This window comes from Uloborus diversus, chromosome 2 (genome assembly GCF_026930045.1).
Source record: "Uloborus diversus isolate 005 chromosome 2, Udiv.v.3.1, whole genome shotgun sequence".
Taxonomy (NCBI): domain Eukaryota; kingdom Metazoa; phylum Arthropoda; class Arachnida; order Araneae; family Uloboridae; genus Uloborus; species Uloborus diversus.
In genome coordinates, this window is record NC_072732.1 from 213127557 (window position 1) to 213150874 (window position 23318).

The 23318-nt window shown below is 33.7% G+C and overlaps 1 protein-coding gene across 1 annotated transcript; it reads left to right on the plus strand.

Moving 5' to 3' along the window:
* The first annotated feature begins 600 nt into the window (after positions 1 to 600).
* LOC129217665 (calponin-2-like) lies at positions 601 to 20132 on the plus strand. The gene is made up of 6 exons (XM_054851993.1): positions 601 to 764; positions 3567 to 3721; positions 8768 to 8834; positions 16565 to 16669; positions 16760 to 16792; positions 19390 to 20132. Exons 1-6 carry the CDS (start codon positions 714 to 716, stop codon positions 19582 to 19584), a joined length of 606 nt encoding a protein of 201 aa, XP_054707968.1. The 5' UTR covers positions 601 to 713; the 3' UTR covers positions 19585 to 20132.
* The last annotated feature ends 3186 nt before the right edge of the window (positions 20133 to 23318 follow it).

Genomic DNA, 23318 nt, shown 5'->3' on the forward strand with positions numbered 1-23318 from the left:
TTTTGTAGTTTTTCCGTATCTGATTAAGTCACTTTTATTTTTGAAAGTCGGGGGCGGGGGGAGTGCACCACCGTGCCGGCAATCGTAGACAAAAACATAATATTAATATATTTCGTGTTTTACTTCGTAGTTTAAGTATTTTGCAGCTTGAGAAATTAAAATGAATTTAATTTTATAAATTTAACACAAATAATTATTTTAAGGAAGTTTAAACATTAAAAAATTTTTTTAAAAACAATTTTTTTTCTAAACCCGGGGGGGGGCGAGTGCACCCGTAATCTGGCTCCCTCCCTTTTTCAAGGCACGATCCGCCACTGATTATTTTGGGAAAATTTATTATTACAACAAAAATTGCAAAAAAATCTTACCGCGAATATTTTTTAAGATTCAATCTCATATTTTTACCAATCTCAAAATTGCTTTCCAAACCCAAAAAAACATAACAAACAAAACACGAAAGCAAACTAATAAGTCGCTGTGCAAGAAACACTGCTGCAACTTCTAAAATTTCGCGCGCTCTACGGCTTTTTGTTTACAATCTGCTTTCCCCTCTTTAAAGTTTCACGCAACCGGCACGCCATCTACATCGAAGCCCCTCCCAACTTTGGAAACTTCCTGAATGCAAGCAACAAGTGTGTTGCGTTCGTGTTTGGTAATTTAAAAGCTGTTAAACGTAATATCGTCAAATTTTTTTACGACAGATTTTTTTAATTATGGCCTATCAAGGTCCAGCTTATGGTCTCAGTAGGGATTGCATGTTAAAAGTAAGTTACAAATTCTTTTGGTCAATTCGAAGCGTGAGTAACAGGTGGCTGTTCGATTTCATGCTGACTCGCGGTGTTCCATGTTTTGGAGTTAGAAACAATTAATTCAGCATGTTTCGGCTGAGTATTGATTTTACGTGCATTCCGAATGAGTTACACATTCTATTATAAATTAAAATGTTCTTCTTCATGTGAAAATAGTTGCATTCACAATCGCGTGTTAATTATTAGTTTATTTTTTATAGTATTCTATTGTCAATTCTTCAACTGATAATGAAATCGATCAATGTTTTCTGCGGTAAAAGAAATTGACCATGGAAAATTTTCGTTTCTTTTGTTTTTTATATTTTCTGTAATTGTAACGACAATTTTTTTTTGCTAAGTAATTAAAATAGCGGTGTCAACAGCTGCAATTGTTATGGACAATTTTAAAGATTTGGCTTTTTTATTTAACTTGTACAGAAAATCATTTTCTGAAATGCATTTTGCGTTTTAATTTTATCTATTGTCGTTCAGTAGTGATTGTTAGCAGTAAAATATAAAATTTTAATTTGTCTCGAAAGATTGTATAAAGCAATAATGATGTATTTTTGATAATTTTTGCAGCACAATTGTTCAAGGTTTTATTTCTTTCATTCATTGTAGTTTTTTTAAAATCCCTTTCCAAAACATTTTTGGACTCTGCTTGTTATATAGATATTTAAAAGCTACTTTAAATTGACCTTTTATCTTTGGATTTATAATTTTTGCCTGATTGTTGCATGTGTAAATATTAAGAAGACAAATCATTCAAATTTGCTTGTGTATTTTGCCAATTTTTTATTTTTGCTGTGTTTATAACTTATTCTTAGGAACAAAATAAATGTTAGGTAGACCACATAAATTTCTAAATATCTGGCAATTTTACAAAAAAGGTTTAGGCATTTAAAATCCCCCCTTCCCCTCCCTCTCCTGTCATTGTTATTTTCAGTACTTCAGTTTTGTTAGAGAAAAAGAATATAAACCATGTAAACTCCTATTTTTTGGGTTATAGTTTCTGTAAGCGATATATGTGGCATACCCACAGTACCACAATTACTTAATTATTTACTTGAAAAATCTTCATAAATGTTTACATTTGTTTTCCGATTTTTATATTTTTTCATGTTGGAAAGATGTTTTCCTTGTATTTTATATTAAATCCTCCTTTACATAAGTCTTCATGTAAAGAGTTCGGTAAGGAATCCATCAAGAAACTAGCCTGCTGAGCATCTTTAGTGGTCTATTATGATGCAAAAGTGTTTCTTCTTTCTGTTAATAAAGTATTGTCATATAGTTATATTTAAATGCAGAACGTGCTTCATAAAACTTTTGGGCTATTTGTGTTTTAAATTTATTTTTTAATTCAAGAGTAAGTGAATTCAAAAGTAGAATCAAACCAAGGCCCATGAACTTATATATAAGTAATTACCATTTTCTAAATATTTTAGAACTAAATTTTAAAACTATTCTGATGTATCAATATGTCATTGAATAAAATGTTGATACACAGCACTATAACAAATAGTAAATGATTGCTCGGTTATTTCTCAAAAGAGCCTGAAAAATAGGAATGCACAAGTTTTGTCCTCTTCATGTTCAAACTCATTAAGTAATGTGGCGTTCCCAGTGTTAAGATTTAAATTTAGGTGTCATGAAAAAAAAGGTAGCCCATCCCCCCCTGCCACCAAAGCAAGAGCCCCTCTTCAAAAAAAAATGAAAAATATCTCTCAAAATAATTACTCCCCCCTCCCATAAAGATTTGAATGGCACCATCTGCACCCATGACTCCCCCCCCCCCCGGTGGGCACCTCTGATGATGAAGCCTAAGTGTCACAAATCTAGGTGCCATTTTCAATGAATCGAATATTTTCTCAAAACTCAGTAGCACCAGCCAACGAGTGCCAAGACTTTCTGTGCCGATGGCACCGTCTGCACCCATGACTCCCTCCCCCCGGTGGGCACCTCTGATGATGAAGCCTAAGTGTCACAAATCTAGGTGCCATTTTCAATGAATCGAATATTTTCTCAAAACTCAGTAGCACCAGCCAACGAGTGCCAAGACTTTCTGTGCCGATGTCAGTTTTCACACCAAGGGCTCTTTGGTGCAAGGCGGATATTCCAGTTAGGTGGTCAGCCAAACCCCCAAGGTTTAGTTCCCTAGCACGCTTGGTACTCTTTTTATCAACCCACTGAAGGAATGAAAGGCCGCGTCAGCCATGCCGAACCCGGATCTGAGGTTCGAAGTGTTCCATATTTCCAATAGCATATAACCAAAGGTGTTCCCATAGGATTATACTCCATATGATGCTGTATACTAAACATTTTTTAGACATGTTATGTTCCATATTTCCAATAGCATATAACCAAAGGTGTTCCCATAGGATTATACTCCATATGATGCTGTATACTAAACATTTTTTAGACATGTTATGTATATGATCGCATACAGATATTGAGCATAATGGATTACTGGGAGTATATACTCTCAGAAATTTGATGGGAATATCATGCATATGAATTCCTGTTTACCACCCACAGTTTTGCTTTTAGTGCTTCTGCCCAATGCAGTTCTATAAGATATTTATAATTAGTACTTTCTTAAACATATTTCATTTAGGTAGTTTATAAATTTAATTTTTTAGTTTTTTTTTTAAACTATTGATTGAAACTTCCATTGTTGATGAACCTAGTTTTATCATTTTTTGTGTAATATCGACTTTATTTTACTATCTGCTAAAATAATTTTCAAATATTTCTTGTCTAAATTTTTTTTTTCTTTAGGCTCAAGCAAAATTTGATTTGAATCAAGCTCTTATTGGATTACAATGGATTAAAGATGTAACAAATTTGAATTTACAGCCAGTAAATTCAGACAATGGTGTGAGAGATCAATTTGATTTTGCAAATGTTTTAAAAGATGGCATAGCTTTATGCACGTAAGTAGTAAATCTTTTTTTTTTTTTTTTTGTGATAAGTTCATTGCAAGTACTGGCCAATTAAAAAAAAATATTGTATTACTTGTACACTCCCTAATTTTTTTTCACAATCTGAATGGGATATCATACTATGCATTCAGTTTTATGATAACATGTGGTCCTCTTTGAAAGCTTTTCCAAAACCATTCTTTCTTGATAACTATGGATTAAATTTGAAGGATATAAATTCTAATTCCAAATAATCCTACTTTTATTCAGTAAGTTACCGCCCTTTAGCCAGGTCTAAGGCAGAAATACATGAAATACACCGCCAGCTACATACAATGGTTCGGTCACTCGTCTGGTCTGCTAATTCTAGATTAACTACCAGTTTGTTTGGCACTCTTGACTTCCTTAAGAGGTTTTCTATCTCCAGCTCAGTCACTTTCCTATGCCGGGCTGATGAGTGCTAATAAGCACGAAACTGCAGTCCTCGGATGGAAATGACTGAGCTGGTGGTGTATTTCATGTATTTCTGCTTTAGCCCTGGCTAATGGGCGGTAATTTACTGAATATAAAATGTAGTAATCCGTATGCAGATATTGTTGTCTGCAACTTTTTTATTTCATGATATCTTATTTTCAGAATGTCTATATTTTAAACAATTTTTAACTATTTCAAATTAAAAAAAAAGGCTTGAATATTAAATTTATGTGTTTGAGTTCAATATTTAACACACTTTATATTAAATTTTTTAAATAATTGCTGGGAGCTCTGTTTTCAAAGAAATGGAAGAACGGAAGAAGGAATGATGCTTTTGTTGTTTTTAGGGAGGAGGGGACAGAATCCCTAAAAGACCCATAACTTTTTTCATAGGAAAAGTTAGAGCACATACTCATGATCATTTTTTCTTTTAAATCATAATTTTTAAAATTGACCCTGATGTTAAAAATTTAAAATTTTGACAATGGTTTTTTTCAGGGCTGCGGAGTCGGAAGGAAAATAGCCGACTCCGACCCCGACTCCGACTCCGGGGTTTCGAAACACCCGACTCCAACTCCGACTCCGGCTTTTTTATTTATTTATTTTTCAATTCAACCCCTATCCCCCTCATGAGAAGGGAGGAAAACCTCTATACAGAGATTGAAATATTAATTTGTTTCTTATGAAATTTAAGCGCTGTATTTTTTTTTTGTAAAATTAAGAAGCATACAACGTCAGAAATTGAATTTGAAAATCAAATTGTTCCAATAATTACGATTTTAAAATTGAAATCACATAATCATCCTATTGTTAAAAAAAATTGAAAAGGTTTAACTTGCTCCCCATTAATGTTTAACGAATAGATGTTGATCAAATCGTGTGATTTTCAAAAACGCTTTTTTTGCTAAGTCAAAAAACCTTTCTAGAGCGAGGGCGGTCCGCTCCGGCCGAGATCCATCTGGTGGGTGACACCTCAAGTATATTTCAGAGTTTATAAAAACAATACACATACTTTAATTCTGAAAAAAAAAATCCCCAATAAATTTGAAATTATATTTCATCTATAAAATTTCAACGAAAATAAGGCACTATACTTGTATTGAGGGAAAATATGGGGTACATGTACGCTTGGAGAAAATTTTACAGAAAATGCGGCAATATACAGCTTTGTACAAATAGCTTTTCTTTTTCCTATAATTATTCCCTCAATTTTTAATTTTAATTTTACTGGCTGCTTTAGAATTAATCTTGAAATGAGGATTTTAAGATTAACTGCAATTATTTGAGTGTTGTAACCAAGATATTTGTTCTATTTCATACTTTTGTTGAGAATCAAGCTTGTAGATGTTGTCCTTAAATTGAAAAGACAGATATATTTTATCATGTCTTTTAGATTTGCGCCTTTGCACGCCAACACTAAGTTGAATTACAGAACACCGTAAGATACCTCTCGAACTACGGGCTCCAACTTGCTCAAGGGGTACATTCCTTTTACAATTTTATAACTGAGGTCGAAGTAAAAAAAAATGTTATTATTGTTGTTTTAAAGTGATTTTAAAAAATTTTATTATTGTTGTTTTAAAGTGATTAAAAAAATATAAAATGTTAGGTAAGAAAACCGTGCTCACAGTTGCTATTATTTCAAGAATGTTGAAAAACAAGCAAAGTAGGGAACAGGGTATGTGGCTATTACAGAAAATTCGATGAACAATCAAGCCAGCTGGTTATTAATGACAGTTGTTTTCTTATTAGTAGGCTTTTATACATGTAATCGAATCAACTGGTAGTCAGTTTTTCAAAAAATGCCAGGAGAGTCAGCGAAAATTAAAGAAAAAAAAGTAGACCGGAGTCGGAGTCGGCATATTTTCTACCGACTCCGACTCCAACTCCTTTACGCCAAAATCAGTCCGACTCCGACTCTTCGACTCCGACTCCACAGCCCTGGTTTTTTTGACCAAAAATAAAAATGTTTAACCTTCTAATTTTTTAAAAAATTCTCAGTATTAACTAAGATTATTATAATATTTTTTTATAAAAATATTCAAAAGTCTTAAAATTTTTTATGAAAATTTTCAAAAAGGTAATATTATAAGTTGCTGAGAAATATTTTTTTCCCCATTAACAACATCTCAGTTAGTGTCTTTGAAAATGACAAAAAAATGCAAAATCGAAAAATTTGAGAAGTCTATAAAATCAAAATACATTGAGATTGAAACAAAAAAAAAAACCAGGGGCTTCCTTTAACCACAAAATAAGGAAGTATACCAAGTTTCATCAAAATCCGAGATTGTAATTGTTAAAATCCCATTTTTGTGGTTGATTTGACATATATTTTAAACTATTTCAAATTAAATAGAAGCTTAAATATTATTTCTTTTATAGTGGAGTTCCTTATTCAACACACTGTGTATTTGAATTTTTGTCGTAATTGCTGACAATTCTGTTTTTAAGAATATGGAAGTGATTGTATGATGTTTAACGCTTTTTTTTCCCAGAATGTGGGGAGGAGGGGGGAGGAGCTAAGAGGGGTCCCCTAATGTTTTTCAATGGATAAGTTAGAGTACATATTCATGATCATTTTTTAAAAAAAATCATGAATTTTAAAACTGACCCTCTTGTTGAAAACTAGAATTTTGCCAACACCTTTTTTAAAAAAAAATTCAAAATTTTCAATTTTCTAATTTTTTAAAAAAAAATTGTGTTAACTAAGATTATTAAGATATTTTTTATCAACATGTTGAAAGTCTTCCTATTTTGTGTAAAAATTTTCAAAAAGATTATAGCATTAGTTATGAAGAAATAATTTATTTTCATGAACAATGACATCTCAGTTTGAGTGACTCAAAAATGACAAAAAATGTAAAATCGCCAAATTTCAAAAGGCTATAAATTCAAAACGCATTGATACTGAAAGAAAAAAAATTAGGGGGTTGCTTGTAACCATAAAGGGATGAAGTGTACCAAGTTTGATCAAATTCCGAGACGGTAGGTGTTAAAATCCCATTTTTGTGGTTGATTTGATGTGGAATGACCCGTTTGTTCCTTCAGCTATACTCAAAGGATAAAAAGCATCCTCAGATATTTAGTGTAAAAAACTAACTACTCATCTAGAACAAACGGGAAATCCCACTGCAACATCCCTCATATGAAAAAGAATAAAACAATCGAAAAGATATCGTTTAAAAAAAATGATAAAGGTAAAAACAGTTCTCTGAATAAGCGAAAATCACTCATCCCTCCCTCCTCTCCCTCCCGAGTTAAAATAAACACATTCTTCAACTAAAATGACTAAAAACTCTTTAAAAATGAAAAGCAATTCTTCGCAATTTGAAATATTTCGCTAAATAAACAAAAAATACAATAAATTACATTAACAGTAGCTTTAAAATGTAAACAATTGATCATGCAACTCTATAGTCAAAGTCGCCAAGCCGCCACTTTACTGTAATCCAGCCGATCAGTAAGCGAAGCCAACTCCGACCGATTAGCAGTCCGATGTTTTGAACGGAAACTTTTAAAACCTCATATACTGCCTAATTTCTTCTTTACACCAAGGATAAATAAATATCTTCCACTGCACTGATCTTTAGTTTATAGAACTATCCTGTTGTAATTTATCTGGACAAAAATAAAATTTGTTTCATCTTTAAATTAAATCATCGTTTCCTTTAATAATGTACTGATTAGTTAGATAATCCTTAAAGTATTCTTGACATTGGTACCAAAACTCAGATGGATTTCAGCCGAGAAACAAATGTTGCTAGGTACGTTACTTTCCGATTATTTGGTTAAGAAAACCTAAATCACCGATCCGGTCACATGGTTCAACTACGACGACAGAGCACACGTTTTGAGTGAACCTTCCAGTACTTTACATTAAAATATATCACAGGGCCTAAAATCGTTGCTTTCAAGAAATGAAAAGGCTTCACACACACACTCTCTCTCTCTCTCTACGTTTTATCTATTCTCAATTGACATATCGCAGTAGGAAATTTCATTACAGAAAGCAGAGCTGGCTTTCTTATTGTTCTTTGGCAACGGGTTAAATATTTATTTCAGTTCTCGCTCAACAATAGGTTTAAAATAAATATTAATCATTTGGGAGATATAACCATCCAATGTTTAAATTAATTAAGAAAAACGTTTCCGATTTGATCCATCGCGCTTCGAAACCATGCTTGCGACAACTTAATTACACACAAAAAATTTGATCAAAATCGGTTCAGCCGTTTAAAAGCCTTATGGTGACAAACATCCGCACAGAAGATTTTTATATATTAAGATAAGCATTTAAAGACATTTTTCACGCCCAAATTCGTAGATTCGTTTTAGGGGAGTGGAGAGTCTTTCTTCAGCATGCCCCTCACCCCTAAAATGGTAGTCTGTGTCCGCCTCTGAATGGGATACATTGCATATGGGGAGTAATCACTAGTTTCTTTGGTTTGCTTTGTTTACAATCTGGCATTTTAGTTAAATAAAACCTGTGCCCATAATAAGTTTTACTTGAAAATGAATTTTTATTGTGTAAAGAATAAATATTGCATGTACACAAGAGCCTGAAATGGTTTAATTTCATTTCAGATTAATTAATAAATTATCTCCTGGTGCAGTTTCCAAAATCAACACAATGAAAGCTCCATTCAAAGAGGTAAAGATTTCATTTGATTTTTGTTAATGAGAGTAAAATTAGTTTAGAAACTAAGTTTTTCTGGGAAACACGAAAAGATTAGTGTTGTAACAAACTTGGATTCTATATATTTTTAGATTTTGTGAGGTATACTTTCTTTTGTAAGTTCAAGACTTTAAAGTGTACAAAAAGATTGTAATTTGAAAGCTTTTTTTCCCCCCTTTGACTCTTGATATGTTGCAGATAACTGTTTCTTAAAGTGTTATATGCATGTCTAAAAATCTGTGTAATAAGTTATAACATGAAATATGACTCACATATCAGATAAAATCTATCTGAATATCTCATTTTAACCTTGCAAGAAATCACAAAACAGTGTCTATGTACAGAATAATTTTGTCTCTTTCAAAATTACTAAAAAAACTGGCCTGAAAATAAAAATGTTTCAGCACAGAAGTATAAAAACACAAATTTAGTGTGTTTATGTACAGATTTTTTTTTTTTTTTTTGAATCAAATTAGCAAAATTGGGGTTTTTTTCCTCTTAATTATGAGCAGTGTATTTATTACAAAAGCTGCAAGGGTTATAATGCAATGAAACGGGACTAAATTTAATAGAAAAGGCCAATTTTTGTATTGATTTGGTTATTAGTTCTGCACTAGTTTACTTCAAACTTGAAAATCAGAAAATATAATTATCACATTGTCTGCTAATTTTTGTCAAACTCTACTTAAAAAGAAAAGTCAGGCTCAACAAAAAAAGTTGTAGAGTATAGAGACGTACCGAGTACTCGGTAACTACTCGGCCTACTCGGCCAATTTGCCGAGTACTCGGTACTCGGCCAAATTCTGATCAGATACTCGGCCAATACCGAGTAGTTGCAAAAAATTGAATATTGTCCAAGACAGATACTAAAATTTATATATAAAAAAAGAGCAAGCATTATATTCTGCAATCATTTACAATTAAAATTTATAAGTCAAATTTAAATTTTGAGAATAATGAAGTTTGTAATGCTTCAATGGAATAAATCTTTTTTTTAATGTCCCCAAAGTTAATAAAACTTGTTTATTAAAAATTATGCAAAAAAGGTAAGTATAGAAAATATGGAATTTTTATATTAAAAATGGTCTTTTGCTACAAACAAAAATTAGTTATAAAAAATATAAAAATACCTTTGCTTAAAAAATTAAAGGAAATAACGTTAAAAGCACAGTGCAGGAACACTACAGACACCTGTTTTGGCATTACAGAGAATTCCTTTTTCAATGCACAAAATGGGAGCTTGTGGATTTAAAGGCATCTGACAAAAGTCGGATTTTTTTGTCGAATGTCTTTACATTCTTTAGATCACATGTTATGCACTGAAAAAGACGTTCCTTGTAACGGGTGGGGGGGGGGGGGCAGAAACACGTCTCTGCAGTGTTCCTGCACATTTGTTGTATTAAAATTATTTATGTTTGGTGGACTAAAACTATAATTGATTGGTATACAATGAAAGCCTTCCTAACCGACACCCCTCTTATGCGGACAATTTTTAATTCCCCAGTACCAATGCAAATAACATTATTAAACCCCTGTCCTGCGGACACCTCTATATTGTGGACAAAAAAAATTGTCCTGTTAGTGTCCGCATTAGAGGGATTTTACTGTAATTTGTTTTAATTCCAACTTGATTAATCATACCTTTTATTTATTTTTAATTTTAAGAATAATTTTTTGGTAAAATTTTTGACACAAACAAAATTGTTTATATAATGCGTAATTAAACTTCAGCAGGAATTTAGTTTTAAAAACTATTATATGGACAAGGAGGTCTATACTACTATTCCAATAAGTTCAAAATTCATCACATGTGTGTCGGTGGTTCTTCTTAAAACATAATTGGTACTTGGTAACTCGACCGAGTCGTGAAAGGCTGAGTACTCGGTACTCGGCCAAAGTGCTACTCGGTACGTCTCTACCTTTTATTCTATTTATTTTTAACTTTAAAAATAATTTTTTTGTAAAATTTTTGACACAAACAAAATTGTATATATAATGCGCAATTAAATTTCAGCAGGAATTTAGTTTTAAAAACTATTATATGGACAAGGAGGTCTATACTGCCGTGCTAAGCACAAAAGTGGTATCTACACTTTTTGTCAAAATTGAGTTATTGTCACGAGGTGGCTCTTTATAACATGTTTTACCCCTATGCAATGTTTTATTGTCATTTGTGAATTGGAACTATTTTTTTAAAAATCTAAAAAAGTGAAATCTGGATCAAATACATGGAGGCGTAAAACTTTAAATAGCAGTATTCGGTTTGACCTCAGCTGCAGATACGACTTTTGCGCTTAGCACGGCAGTATACTACTATTCCAATAAGTTCAAAATTCATCACATGTGTGTCGGTGGTTCTTCTTAAAACGTAATTGGTACTTGATAACTCGGCCGAGTAGTGAAAGGCCGAGTACTCGGTACTCGGCCGAGTATTGAAAGGCCGAGTACTCGGTACTCGGCTACTCGGCCAAAGTGCTACTCGGTACGTCTCTAGTAGAGTACAGAGCATGCAAATAAAAACTAGCATTTTGCATTTAGTCAATGGATTGCAACTATTGGGTTATAGAGGTTTTAAAAGATAGTCAATAGCAACCACTTTATATTAAAAGCCATTGTATTTACGGCAGGTTGGCCATTCAAACTGGGTGGGATGCAAAGTGCAACTTTTGCAACCTGATTTTGTTGATCGAGAGCAGTCATCGCTAATTCACAGTAGTAGCTCCAAATGCAAAAACTTACTAATCAAAGTCCTCAGGAAAACAATGACACCAAATGCTTCATTAACACGGCATTCTTAAGGCTGCATCCAGATAACATTAACTGCATACACCTTTTTTTAATAAGTCCTCAGGTCACCAATTTACAGCAGGTTGGCGTGTTATGTTCATGAAGAAAATGAAGTTACACAAAAGTGACACATTTATTCAAACATTTTTGGACAACACAAGAAGGGAAAAGAAAATGGTAAAGAAATTCCAAGGATTATCTACACGTGATTCGTACGAGTGCGAGGCGTGAGTAACTTGGCGCAATGACAACATGTAGCTCTTCACTTCACTTCAATAGCAAAAAGTTGAGTTGTCAATATTTGTTGCCGCATATTCATTTCACGATCTTACTGAACTACCTACTAAATTCTCCCATTTGCAACAACATACCTAATGGACAGGCTCTGTAGCTCAAACTGAAGTTGCAAACAAATACAGAAATTGCTTCCAAGCACTAACGTAATTCTGACTTGAACTGAGTAAATTGAAGCAAGATTAGATTACTTGTTAAATGACAATTGGGAGCAGTTTGTTCATTAATATGTATTGGTGTAATATTATTACCTTTGTAAAACTAATTATTTCCCTGCGATTTACATCATTTTTCCCAAAGCAAGAGTCGCTTTAAAAAAAAAAAAGACACCAAAGGTTGCTGAACACCGATCTACATTATATGCCAACATTAACAGATTTGGTAGAAGCAAAGTTGTTGCTATTTAGAATTAAAAATTAAGATGTCACTGTCACTATTTTTTGTTTACTTTTCAAACTTATTTTTAAAAAAATAAATAAGGTTGTGTAAAATCATTTCATTTCATTAATTGCTGTATATACTCACATATAAGTCGAACTTAAGCACAAAAAATGAGGTTAAAAGCAGTGGTGGCGCTAGGAAGTCCCCGACAGGGTGGCAAACTTGCCCGACAGGGGGGCATAGACAAATTTTAGTTTGCAAGATTCCCCCCCCCCCAGAGCCTGATCATCCTGACACTAGACATGGGGCACATTTCTATTTCAGGAAATTTATTTTGTGCTGCCCCTCCCTCCCCCCATTCCAGCTTTTTTTTTTATATGTTGAAGCAATAAAATATTTCGATACTTGCGTTTTTACACAACCGTACTAAATTTGGTGGTACCTCATATCACTGTAATATATACATTTAAAAAGTAGAAGAGATTTAGTAGTATACGATAAATATGTAAATGTGGTTAAACTTTGCCCGTTGCAGTAAACCATAAATACCAAAATGATCTATCATATAACTTTTAATAGTAAGTACAGACTAAATTTGGAGTGGTTTTCTGATTTGCAAAGAGATCGCACTTTTAAGGCGAATTTTTATCAATAAATAGATTTTTTCCTTGTTTTGGCATTTGCAAAACTATCAATGATATCATTGTACTCTAGATTCTGAGTGAAATCATTATTTATTTTTAATTAACATGATAAATTAAGGGGATTTTAGGTCCCCCTGAAATCTAAGAGGAGAGGCCTGTGCCCCACATGCCCCAGCGGTAATCAGGCTCTGCCCCCTCTAATTCAAATGACAAAGAAACTAATCATTCTTTGCGTCTAAGAACACGAATTCCCTATAAAAATTAAAAGCAAAAAATAAAAATTTTAAAATAGATAAAATGAAATATGTAGGGAAAAAAATTAAATTTAAAATGAAAAACATGAAACTAGGCTTTTGTGAGCAGGGTCATCGCGAGATCAATAAACTAGAACTGTCTGAGAATTAGAATTTGACGAAAAATCTGAATATGATGTAAAATCATTATAAATGTCTGTTCAACAGAGTTTTATGCAGAGAAAGAAACTTAACAACAGGAATTGAGTTGTGCGTGTAGAAATGAGGGGGGTCCGGGTGTTCTCCCCCGGAAAATTTTCGAAATTGTAGCTCTGAAAACGCAATTTTAGATGATCTTCGGTAATTTCATGGATAGAAGGGTTTGAGTGCTCACCCCCAAAGAATTTTAAGAAATTGAAGTCCAATAAACGAAATTTTCGTCGATCTGTAATGGTATTTTATAGGGAGTGAGAGTCGAGGTGCACCCCCGAAAAAGTTTTAAAATTGATGCATCGAAAACGCAATTGTAGGTCATGTTTGGTAACATTAGGGTGATGGTGTTAGTGACCGATTAAGATACTGACGGTTCCTCTCCCCCCCCCCCCTCCTTCCGTAATCAAACCTTATAAACACACAAATTTTACAGAGGGAAACTCCAGGGCTCAAGGTTATAGCGGTGCTCATCCACTAGCTCAAAATATTTATTGGGGAGCAGAGAAACTCACATCTTATGTAAACAAAAGAAGAGTAACTAATATTAAGTTAAAAAATTCAGAAGAAACTTGAGTCCGATGTCTAGCTTTATATTTAGATGAACCTCGCGAATCAGAACAGGTATAAAATTAAATTTATTTATATTTTCTTTCATTATATTATTTTTCCAGGATAACTTGGGAAAGCATGGAAAAGGGAAAACGATTACAACTACTAAGTTTTGCTAGCGCAAAAGCAGAATCAAGAGAAAAAATTGAAAATCTTTTGATGAGCCTAGTTTGCTAAAACTCATTACAAGTATTTTATTTGATAACAAATAGAAATTGGAAACGGGTAAAAATTTTGCGCTAAAAAAATTAGAAAAGGTGCAAATTTTTACGATTTTTAATTAATTTGTATGGTAATAAAAGTTCTACATCGATTAGGCCTAGCTAGTGGTGGATGGAGCCGGCGGGCAACCGGGGTAATCAGATGAATAATCATGATAGTTTCATAGGGGCCGCAAACATATTTCATTCCTAGATTTTTAAAAATATCATCGTACAAATCACAGCTATTTGGAGGAAAATGTGTGGGCCGCCGAAGCGTGTTTGAAATAGAAAATAAAAGTTAAAATGTAGTGAGCGAGAATTATTGAAATGAATAGTCACACCAGCAGTTCTAAGCAGGACTGCAGAGTCGGAAGAAAAATGACCGACTCCGCAGGGAATTTTAGAGCCTTCGACTCTGATTCCACCCAAACTGGCAGAGTTGCAGATTTTAAGGAAAAATGATAGACTCCGACTGTTGAACCTTCGACTCCTGACTCCGACTTCTTTACCTCAAAATCAGTCCGACTTCAACTGCTCACCGTTGGTTCTAAGTTTTTGAATGTACTAAATGAAAGTAATGTATGTGTGTGTGTGTTTTGTGTAATCCAAAAAAAAAAAAAAACGAAACTTGATAATATGATCTGCACTATGCTAAACTCGGTACAAACGAAGGTGAAAAATCGCGAATCTCGTTTTTCAAATTCAATGGTTTGCCATAGTATTCAAAAAGGGCTATTACTACTTTACACTCCCCATTATCCGCGGAATTAGTGGCCCAGGTACCGCGGATAACGAAAGTCGCGGATAATGCGGAAAAGGTTTAAAACCAGAGGTAAAGAAGACAGAAATTATCTTTTGCTTGAGAATGATTGTATTGTAAATAAAACGTGAAACGTTTAAAAGAGATGCGGCATTAAAAAATATTTGTATTTCAAGCTCTACAGAACTAGAATAAATTAAAATTTAAATCATGAGTAGAAACTTTCCGTCAACCTAAAACATGCAACAGCCCAGAAGTGAAAACAGTGACCACAACAAAAAAGACCACCCCCATCAGAGAATTCCCAGAAGACCTGTAGGCGTTTTTCTAACCTTTCTCAATCGGAACAGATGATAAGGATAATGTTGTACGCTCCTTCGGGTATAAACTAAGGGTCTTCAGTAAACACCTGTGTTTTACCGAAATCAGCTGAACGTTTTCCCTTGAGGCACGTGTCAAAGAGAAGTTGATGAAAATGCATAACGACTTTCACGTTTTTTGAGAAGGAGCACTTGTCGTGGGAAAGGGGAAAAAAATCTGGGACGAATTGATTTCAGATCCGTGTTTTTGAAGAACAAAATTTTTCTCCACAAGGATTGAGTTAACTATTTTTTTTCTTATTCCAAGACTTTCGCGGATAATCCGCTCGTGGATAATCGAGAGTTTACTGTACTTCAAACAATAAAATTTACACTTAATGTTATTTAATGTTTAATGGGGGCAAGACGTTTCCGACAGGGGGGCAATTGCCCCCCCTACCCCTCCCTTGGAGCCACGTCTGGTTAAAAGTTAAGAGATTGACTTATACATTTAGCAAAATTTCCATACATTTTCCCCAAACATATCTTGGAATAAAATGAACATGCAGACATTTTCCAGATTTTAGTCCAACCCTTTTAAACAAGCACTAAAGAAGACAATTTTTCTGATAGTTGGTCTCGTGAAAAGTAAAGCTTGTTAAAAAAAAATAGAATGTAATATTGCTGTGGGGCAAAATTAATTTATATTAACTCAAAATAAAAGCAACAAGCTACAAAAATTGCAATCGCAGAAGGGAAACCTTTTTCTACAAAAGACTTTGTTCCCCGATTTTTTCTCCCAAAAGTAAGAGTCAACTTATCCGCAGGTTTCTTATTTTCCTCCAAAATAAAGGGCAAAAACTTATGCATGGCATACATTGTTTTCTTATTCCACATGCCTAATATTCATCTGCTACGATAACTATTGTACATGTCAAATAATGCATGCATATATGTGTCCATGTCAAAAAACAAAATTGCACTAAGTTGCAAATGCAACATTTTATTTGTATAGGTATACAATGAAGTTTTAACAGACATTAGTCGTTGCAAGGTACCCTATTCTCTTGACAAAAAATTTTTTCTAGTGCCAAAAAACCTGTAAAGCCAATATACCTATGTGTACTAATTTTCATTACAAATCTGAGCCAAATGTTCTATTTTTCAATTTAGTCAAGGTCATAGTTTTAATTTAACTGTAGGCTTCAGTTTTTGTTTTTCTTTTCTTAAATAAAATTTTCAACCTTCATGTACTCATATTTTTCTTTCATACATATTTTTAGAGAGAAAATTTAGAAATGTTTTTAAAGGGGTGTGAAACATACGGCTTAAAAAGGCATGACCTATTTCAAGTCAACGACTTATACGAAAAAAAGAACCTCTACACAGTAAGTAGAATTGGATGCATATTTTAAAAAATGCAAAACGTATAGAACTTACGAGTTGTTTGAGAAAAATAACTTTTATGAATTTTTCAGGTTGTAAACTGCATATTTGCATTAGGTGGGATGGTAAGTTTGTTCTTCTTCTGCAGTTTTTATACTTTTATTTTAACTAGTTGTTCGTTGAAATGATAACTTTTATGTTCTGTTTTACTGAAGTCATAAAATTTGCTTTAAAAGTTGACTAGTCATCTAGAATGATGTAAAGTCATTTTAGTTCTATCAATAAAAATCTATCCCCCCTTTCACTCTTTTGCGCAATGTTGATGGATTGTATAACTAATACTGTGAGACAGCTATTTAATAAATAATAATTAATGTCAATCTTTAATATATAAGATTATTAATATTTATATTTTAAGTATTTATAAAAAAAAGTCATTTCCTCTTTCCTAAAACTTATAAAGCAAGTCGAAACATTATATTTGTCTAGCACAGGGGTTCTCCTCCTTCAAGGCTCTACTTTTCCCTTTGAACACCGGCATGAGGTCAAGCCCATCCCCATCATATGTGCTTAATATAAGTAGTAGAATGAGAGACTGATTAAAAAAACTGAAGCTAGTTTTTATTTAAACATTGAGATAGTTTCACATACAAAATGTAACATTGCTACTGAAAACTTATTTTGAACATGACATTATTAGAACATGAGGAATCCCATAAACAGAGAAATATATAAATTTTTGTTGAGGTTTATAAATCTAAGATCAAAATGGACTTAGCGTGCACATCAGTCACTGTCTCAACAAAAATGAGAGCTGACATTTATTTACAGCTGATCTGCCTTTTTACGCCAGGGTTGCCGCCTTTGGCGGCTGCATAGACAATTTAGCGGCGGTATTAATCAATGTTTTTCTCTATATATCAATATTATCATCTGCCTTTTTATGCCAATGTTGCTGCTTAAGCGGCTGCTTAAATAAGTTCTGTTCATTAATAGTAAGAAATTCAAGTATGTATTATGCACTGATGTTATAGCTAACTTGATGTTTCTGTGTGTATGGGGGAAGGGGGCGCCTGGAAATTTTTGCCCTGGGTGCCGTCAGAGCTTTGGACGGCCCTGCCCCTCCCCCAGATTAACAACCTTTGGTCCGGCAGATTAAAATATATAATTCCTGTTTCCATAATAATCAATCCTCAACTGTAAGAAAATTTTCTATATTTGGATAAAAGCTATAAAATATCCCCATTGGAACATTTTCAGAAATTTTAAACTTGAAATTGTTTAAATATTATATATTTTTCATTTATTCAAGTAGACATAATATAATTATCTAAAGTTAGGGCAAACCTAACCTGGCAGCATCATACTGCTGTGATTTCTATCTGCGTCGCCTTCACAATGCTGTCAGGTTAGGTTTGCCTCAACTATAGGAAATATTTCTCAATTTTTCTTGAAAATAAGAAGGTATTTATTCTAGCTTTAAACCTTTTCATAACTTTGTATTTCTAGTAGAGAAAGTAATTTTGTCTAATGGAGCTAAATCTGTTTTATTTATTGTAATCATGTTTCAAATCAGGTGTGGAATAGTCATTCACAACAAAATTTGAGTATGTTTAAAACAAGTGTGAATTTGCTTAAGCCAAAATTTTTAACTACACATAGTTTGAAAAATATATTCATTATTGAATGTATTAAAAATTACTCTGCAATTTAAGAGATAAAAACACTTTTTTTTTCTTTAGCCATTAATTTTCCCAATCCCAAACCATCAAAACATAAAACTTGAAGCACCATCATTTGTGCAAGGGACTTCCCATAAGTGATATCACATACCCACCGTTTGTCTGAAAGTGGCACATTTCACTTTATTCCCTCCTCTTGTATCATGTTACACTATTTTTGATAAACATATTCTGAAAACATTTGATGTCACAAGCAAGGACGGATACAAGGGAAGGGCGATGGCGATCACTCCTCCCATGAGGGGCTCTGCACCGGCAATGTTTTGGAATTGAAGTGCTAAAAAACTAAACGGTAGACTTTGATGTTCCGGGAACAAATGGGATTCAAAACTCTCTCCCGGAGACTTTTCCAAATTAAAGTTTCAGAAAAGTTATTTTCAAAAATCTTTGGTAATGTTTTGAGGCCTTCCTCCACATGTTTTGAAAATCTAAGTTAAAAAGTAGACCATTTCACAAGGATAAGGTACAAGTAGTTTTTCGAAAATGACGTTTTAAAAGAACATAATTTTAGACAACTTTGGATGATGTTAAGGAGAAGAGTGTTCGAAGCATTCTCCTGGAATTATTACAAAACTGAAGTTATGAAAACGCAACTTTAGCCGTTGCCTTTGGTAGCAGAAAAGAAAAGAATAGGTCTGTGAACCTCTTACCTCCCCCTCTTAGGCTATATCTCAAAATTTTAGTTTCAAATTTTAATGATGTTGCAACCCCCCTCCTAAGTATATGTGTAAATCACATGATCAAGTGAGTAAAAAATAAATTGCCCCCTCCTTGGGAAGTTTCTGGATCTGTCCTTGGTCACAAGTCTTGTCATCTCTCCCTCCCACCTTTTCACAACTCCTTCCCTCAAAGCATGACATCATTTGTCGAGGACTCACAAAATATTTTCTTTTCTCACATTCTGCCTTAGAAAATGTTAACCATTGCATAATTCTATCTTATCTTTATACTGAAATTACTTCGGAAAACTTATTTTGCAGGCAAAAAAGAAAGGATATGATGGCCCAACAATAGGCGTTAAAGTAGCTGATGAAAACAGAAGATCATTTTCAAATGAAGTTTTAGAAAAGGGTAAAACTTTTATAGGTTTACAGTCTGGATCAAATTTAGGAGCGTCGCAGAGGGGAATGACTCCATATGGGGCTCCAAGACAAATACTGCCCGATGGCCGGTGAACTCTAAAAGTAAACCATCATCTGTTGTAAATTTTATTTAATTGCCATTTGAGTGTACTGAAACATGATTTTTATGTTCAACTTTCTGTTTTGCTGTGCAAATTCAACTATCTCAATGTTTTCCCCATATTTTGTTTCACCTTAACTGGCATTTAAATGAGCATTTCGTAAAAAAAAACATTTGCAAATGAAATATTTCCTGCCATCTTCATTCCATAACTTTTGGAATGACTTTTAAAAGAGCTTATTTTGAAACAATTCCTTACAAATGCATTTATTGTAACTGTACTGAAACCAAAATCTCAAAATATGACATTCATTTTAAATTTTATTATTGAAATATTGTGCAGTTGACATATATATAATGAATTTTATAAAAGTTGATGCTTTTGAATCTCTTTAGAAATGTATTTTAGAATTGTCAAAGTTAACTTTTGTACAGTGTTGAATGTTGCCAAATATTTTCTGTAATACTCTTGTACATTATAGTACATAGACTGCAGAAAATGTAATTTTGAAAATAAATCTTGTACATTATTTTTGTTTATTATTTGAATATTTTCATACACACTCAAATACACTGCTCGACATTGAAAATGCAACACCAAGAAGGAGTGTTCAGAAATTTATGCAAATTTTAGAGTAGACGTACATCACTGAGTTATGTAAATGATGTGAAATGCGCAGTTCTCCGATGCATGTGAAGTAAGATATAAGGGAAGGAACTTGCAGACTGGGCAGTATTCATGTCGTTATTTCTGACTGCAGAATTATCGAAGAAATTTTGTTTTTGTCTTGGAGGATATGTGTAACATGAGAGAATGCCAGGCCGCCGTCAACGAAGCCACTTCCAGCAGATAGACGATTTTATGAGGGATATGGTGATCAGACTGAGAAGGGGAGGTTGGTCCGTAAGTCAAATCGCAGCTGATACCCACATGAATGCGAGCATGGTGCATCGGCTGTACCGAAGATGGTTGGAACAACGAAATGTGGAAGATTGAGGGGTGCAGGGGCAACCAGAGTGACATCAGAACGCGTGGATCGACGCATCCACCAACAAGCTGTAGCAGACCCACAAGTCGCTTGTTCCTCGATTCTGCAGCAGGTGCAAGATACCCTGAATGTTCCCATGTCAACCAGAACCATTTCCCGTTGTTTGGTCGCATGTGGTCTGCAATCAGGGCGTCCGCTAAGAAGACTGCCATTGACCCCACAAACATAGACAGCAACGTTTAGTATGGTGCCGGACTAGAGCAATGTGGATGACAAAATGTCATGTTCTCAGATGAATCCAGCTTCCTTTTATCCAGTGATAGTCGCCGCATATGAGTGTGGCGTCGACGTGGAGACGGATCTAATCCGGCACTAACTGTGGGATGTCCCACCGGTGGCATAATGGTTTGGAGCGCAATTGCGTACAATTCCATATCACCTCTAGTTCGTATTCAGGGCACTATGACAGCCCAGCGATACTTGGATAATGTGCTGTGGCCGGTGGCAATCCCTTACCTTCAAGGGCTACTTAATGCAATTTTTCAGCAGGATAACGCCCAACCACACAGTGCTCGCACTGCCAACATGCTCTCCAAGGCACACAGATGCTTCTCTGGCCACCATACTCTCCTGACCTGTCACCAATCGAACATGTGTGGGATGTGACTGGACGCCGTTTGCAGACTCTGTCCCTGCCGCGTTCAGAAGACGAACTGTGGCAAATGGTTGAAAGGGAATAGAGAGCCATCCCTCTGGACACCATTCGCACCCTTATTGACTCTATCCCTAGACGTGTTTCTTTGTGTATTGCTGTCCGCGGTGGTCCTACATCCTACTGAGCCGATGCCTTTCTTGCTTTGTATTTTGCCTATCATTTTGAAATTAAGGTCATTTATTATTCCTTGCTGTCTCTGTCTTTTTTCCAAATTTCATCGCTTTTTGACCACTCCTTCTTGGTGTTGCATTTTCAATGTCGAGCAGTGTATTTTAAAATTACCTCTACAAGCATATTTCATGCATCAAAGACAATAACATTTTGAGATCAAAAGTTTTGATGTGAAGCACAGATTTCTTTCGCTAAAGAACGAATTTAGCTGTGGGGGATGTCCGTAAATAAATTTTCACAACAAATTTGACCCCACCCACTTTACATTACTTGCTCTCCTTGTCACATGTCACTATTTTCATAAGCGTATTGTTGTAAGAAAATGAGTCCCACACTCCCTTCCCGTGTTCCAAACGCATAATTTAACATGCATTATATTTTTGCAAGCAAGCAATGGAATAGTTAAGCCAAGTTGAATTGTGCAATGAAAAAAACATCCCTGAAAAAAAAAAATACAGTAGTTCAAGTATATTCAAAAGTATATACAGGTTTTTTTTTTCCCCCTTTAACATTTATGATCCATCTTATATTTTTAGCTCTGAAGTTCAACAAAATGCAATTGGAAAATCAAACTGCTTTATTTAAAAAAAAAAAAAACCCTCCACATTTTGCATGACGCAAACAATAACACTGAACAGAAACCTGTGGGACTGCAGTAAAATTTGTCTGCTTATCAAAAGCCATTGAGTGTGTTAAATGTTGTCCCACCTTAAGTTTTTCATATTTATCGTCATTCTCGTCACTTGTTTTCCCTTCATTCGCTTGAAATTGAGCTACAATACCCCCGGGGAAGTATATCTCGGAGTACATAATATCTAAGTTAACATACATGTAATTTTCAAACACACCAGCTTCCCATGCTATTATTTGTTATTCTTTGTCGGAAGCCATTCATAATGTTTTTCTGGACAATCACTTGTTATGACCATGGTAGGTGTATAACCAACCATCGACAGTTGAGATTTCATTTTCTAATCTGGTTGCAGAATATGGATAACAAGTAAAATTGGCCTTTATAAGTATCTTGTGCGTATTTTATAAATGTTAGCTCTGGTAATCTAATTCATATTAAAACATGTAAATCGCAACAACTTGCATATAAAATAACTCAAATGTTCAAAATTAGCCATATTAGTGAATTTGTGGCAAAATTTTCAGTAAACTTAAATTAAAAATACCAATAAGTAATATTCAATTTCATTTATTTATTTATTTTTTCAAGTTTCAAGCAAAAATGCTCCATTTAATTTTGCTTTCTATTAAAAAAAAGAAAAAGAAATACATATTATTGCTGTAATTTTTTTATAACTCACTTTCATTAATTAACTTTTTGTTTATGAATTTCTTTGCAAATATAATTCAAAATACATAGAAAAAAATAGTTTGAAATACTTCTTTATTATTTTTATTTGAAGTGGTATTTAAATATGTAGTTGTTTAGCAAGTTAATAGCTATTTGTAAATACAATTTTTTTTATTGGGACTTATGTTATATAATAAATACACAACTGAATGATTTTATCTATTATGGCTATGATATGAGTATAATGCAATAACATGATAAAACTATGACAACAAGTTTCATTTACAGATTTAATAAGTTATGCAATTTCCAGGTTTCTCTTTTAATCTAGGCCAGTCACTCCCCTATATGTTGTATAGAGCATAGAACAATAACAGTACATTTCAGATTTCTTTTTTATTCACAAATGAATTAGAGTTAAAATGAGTTATTTATCAAAAATGAAGCAAACAATAAGTTTCTTGTATAGCATAATAAATACACATACATAAATGAACTGGATTAAATGCAAAGTTTCCCCCCCCCCATTATTTCATTTGAATTTATTAT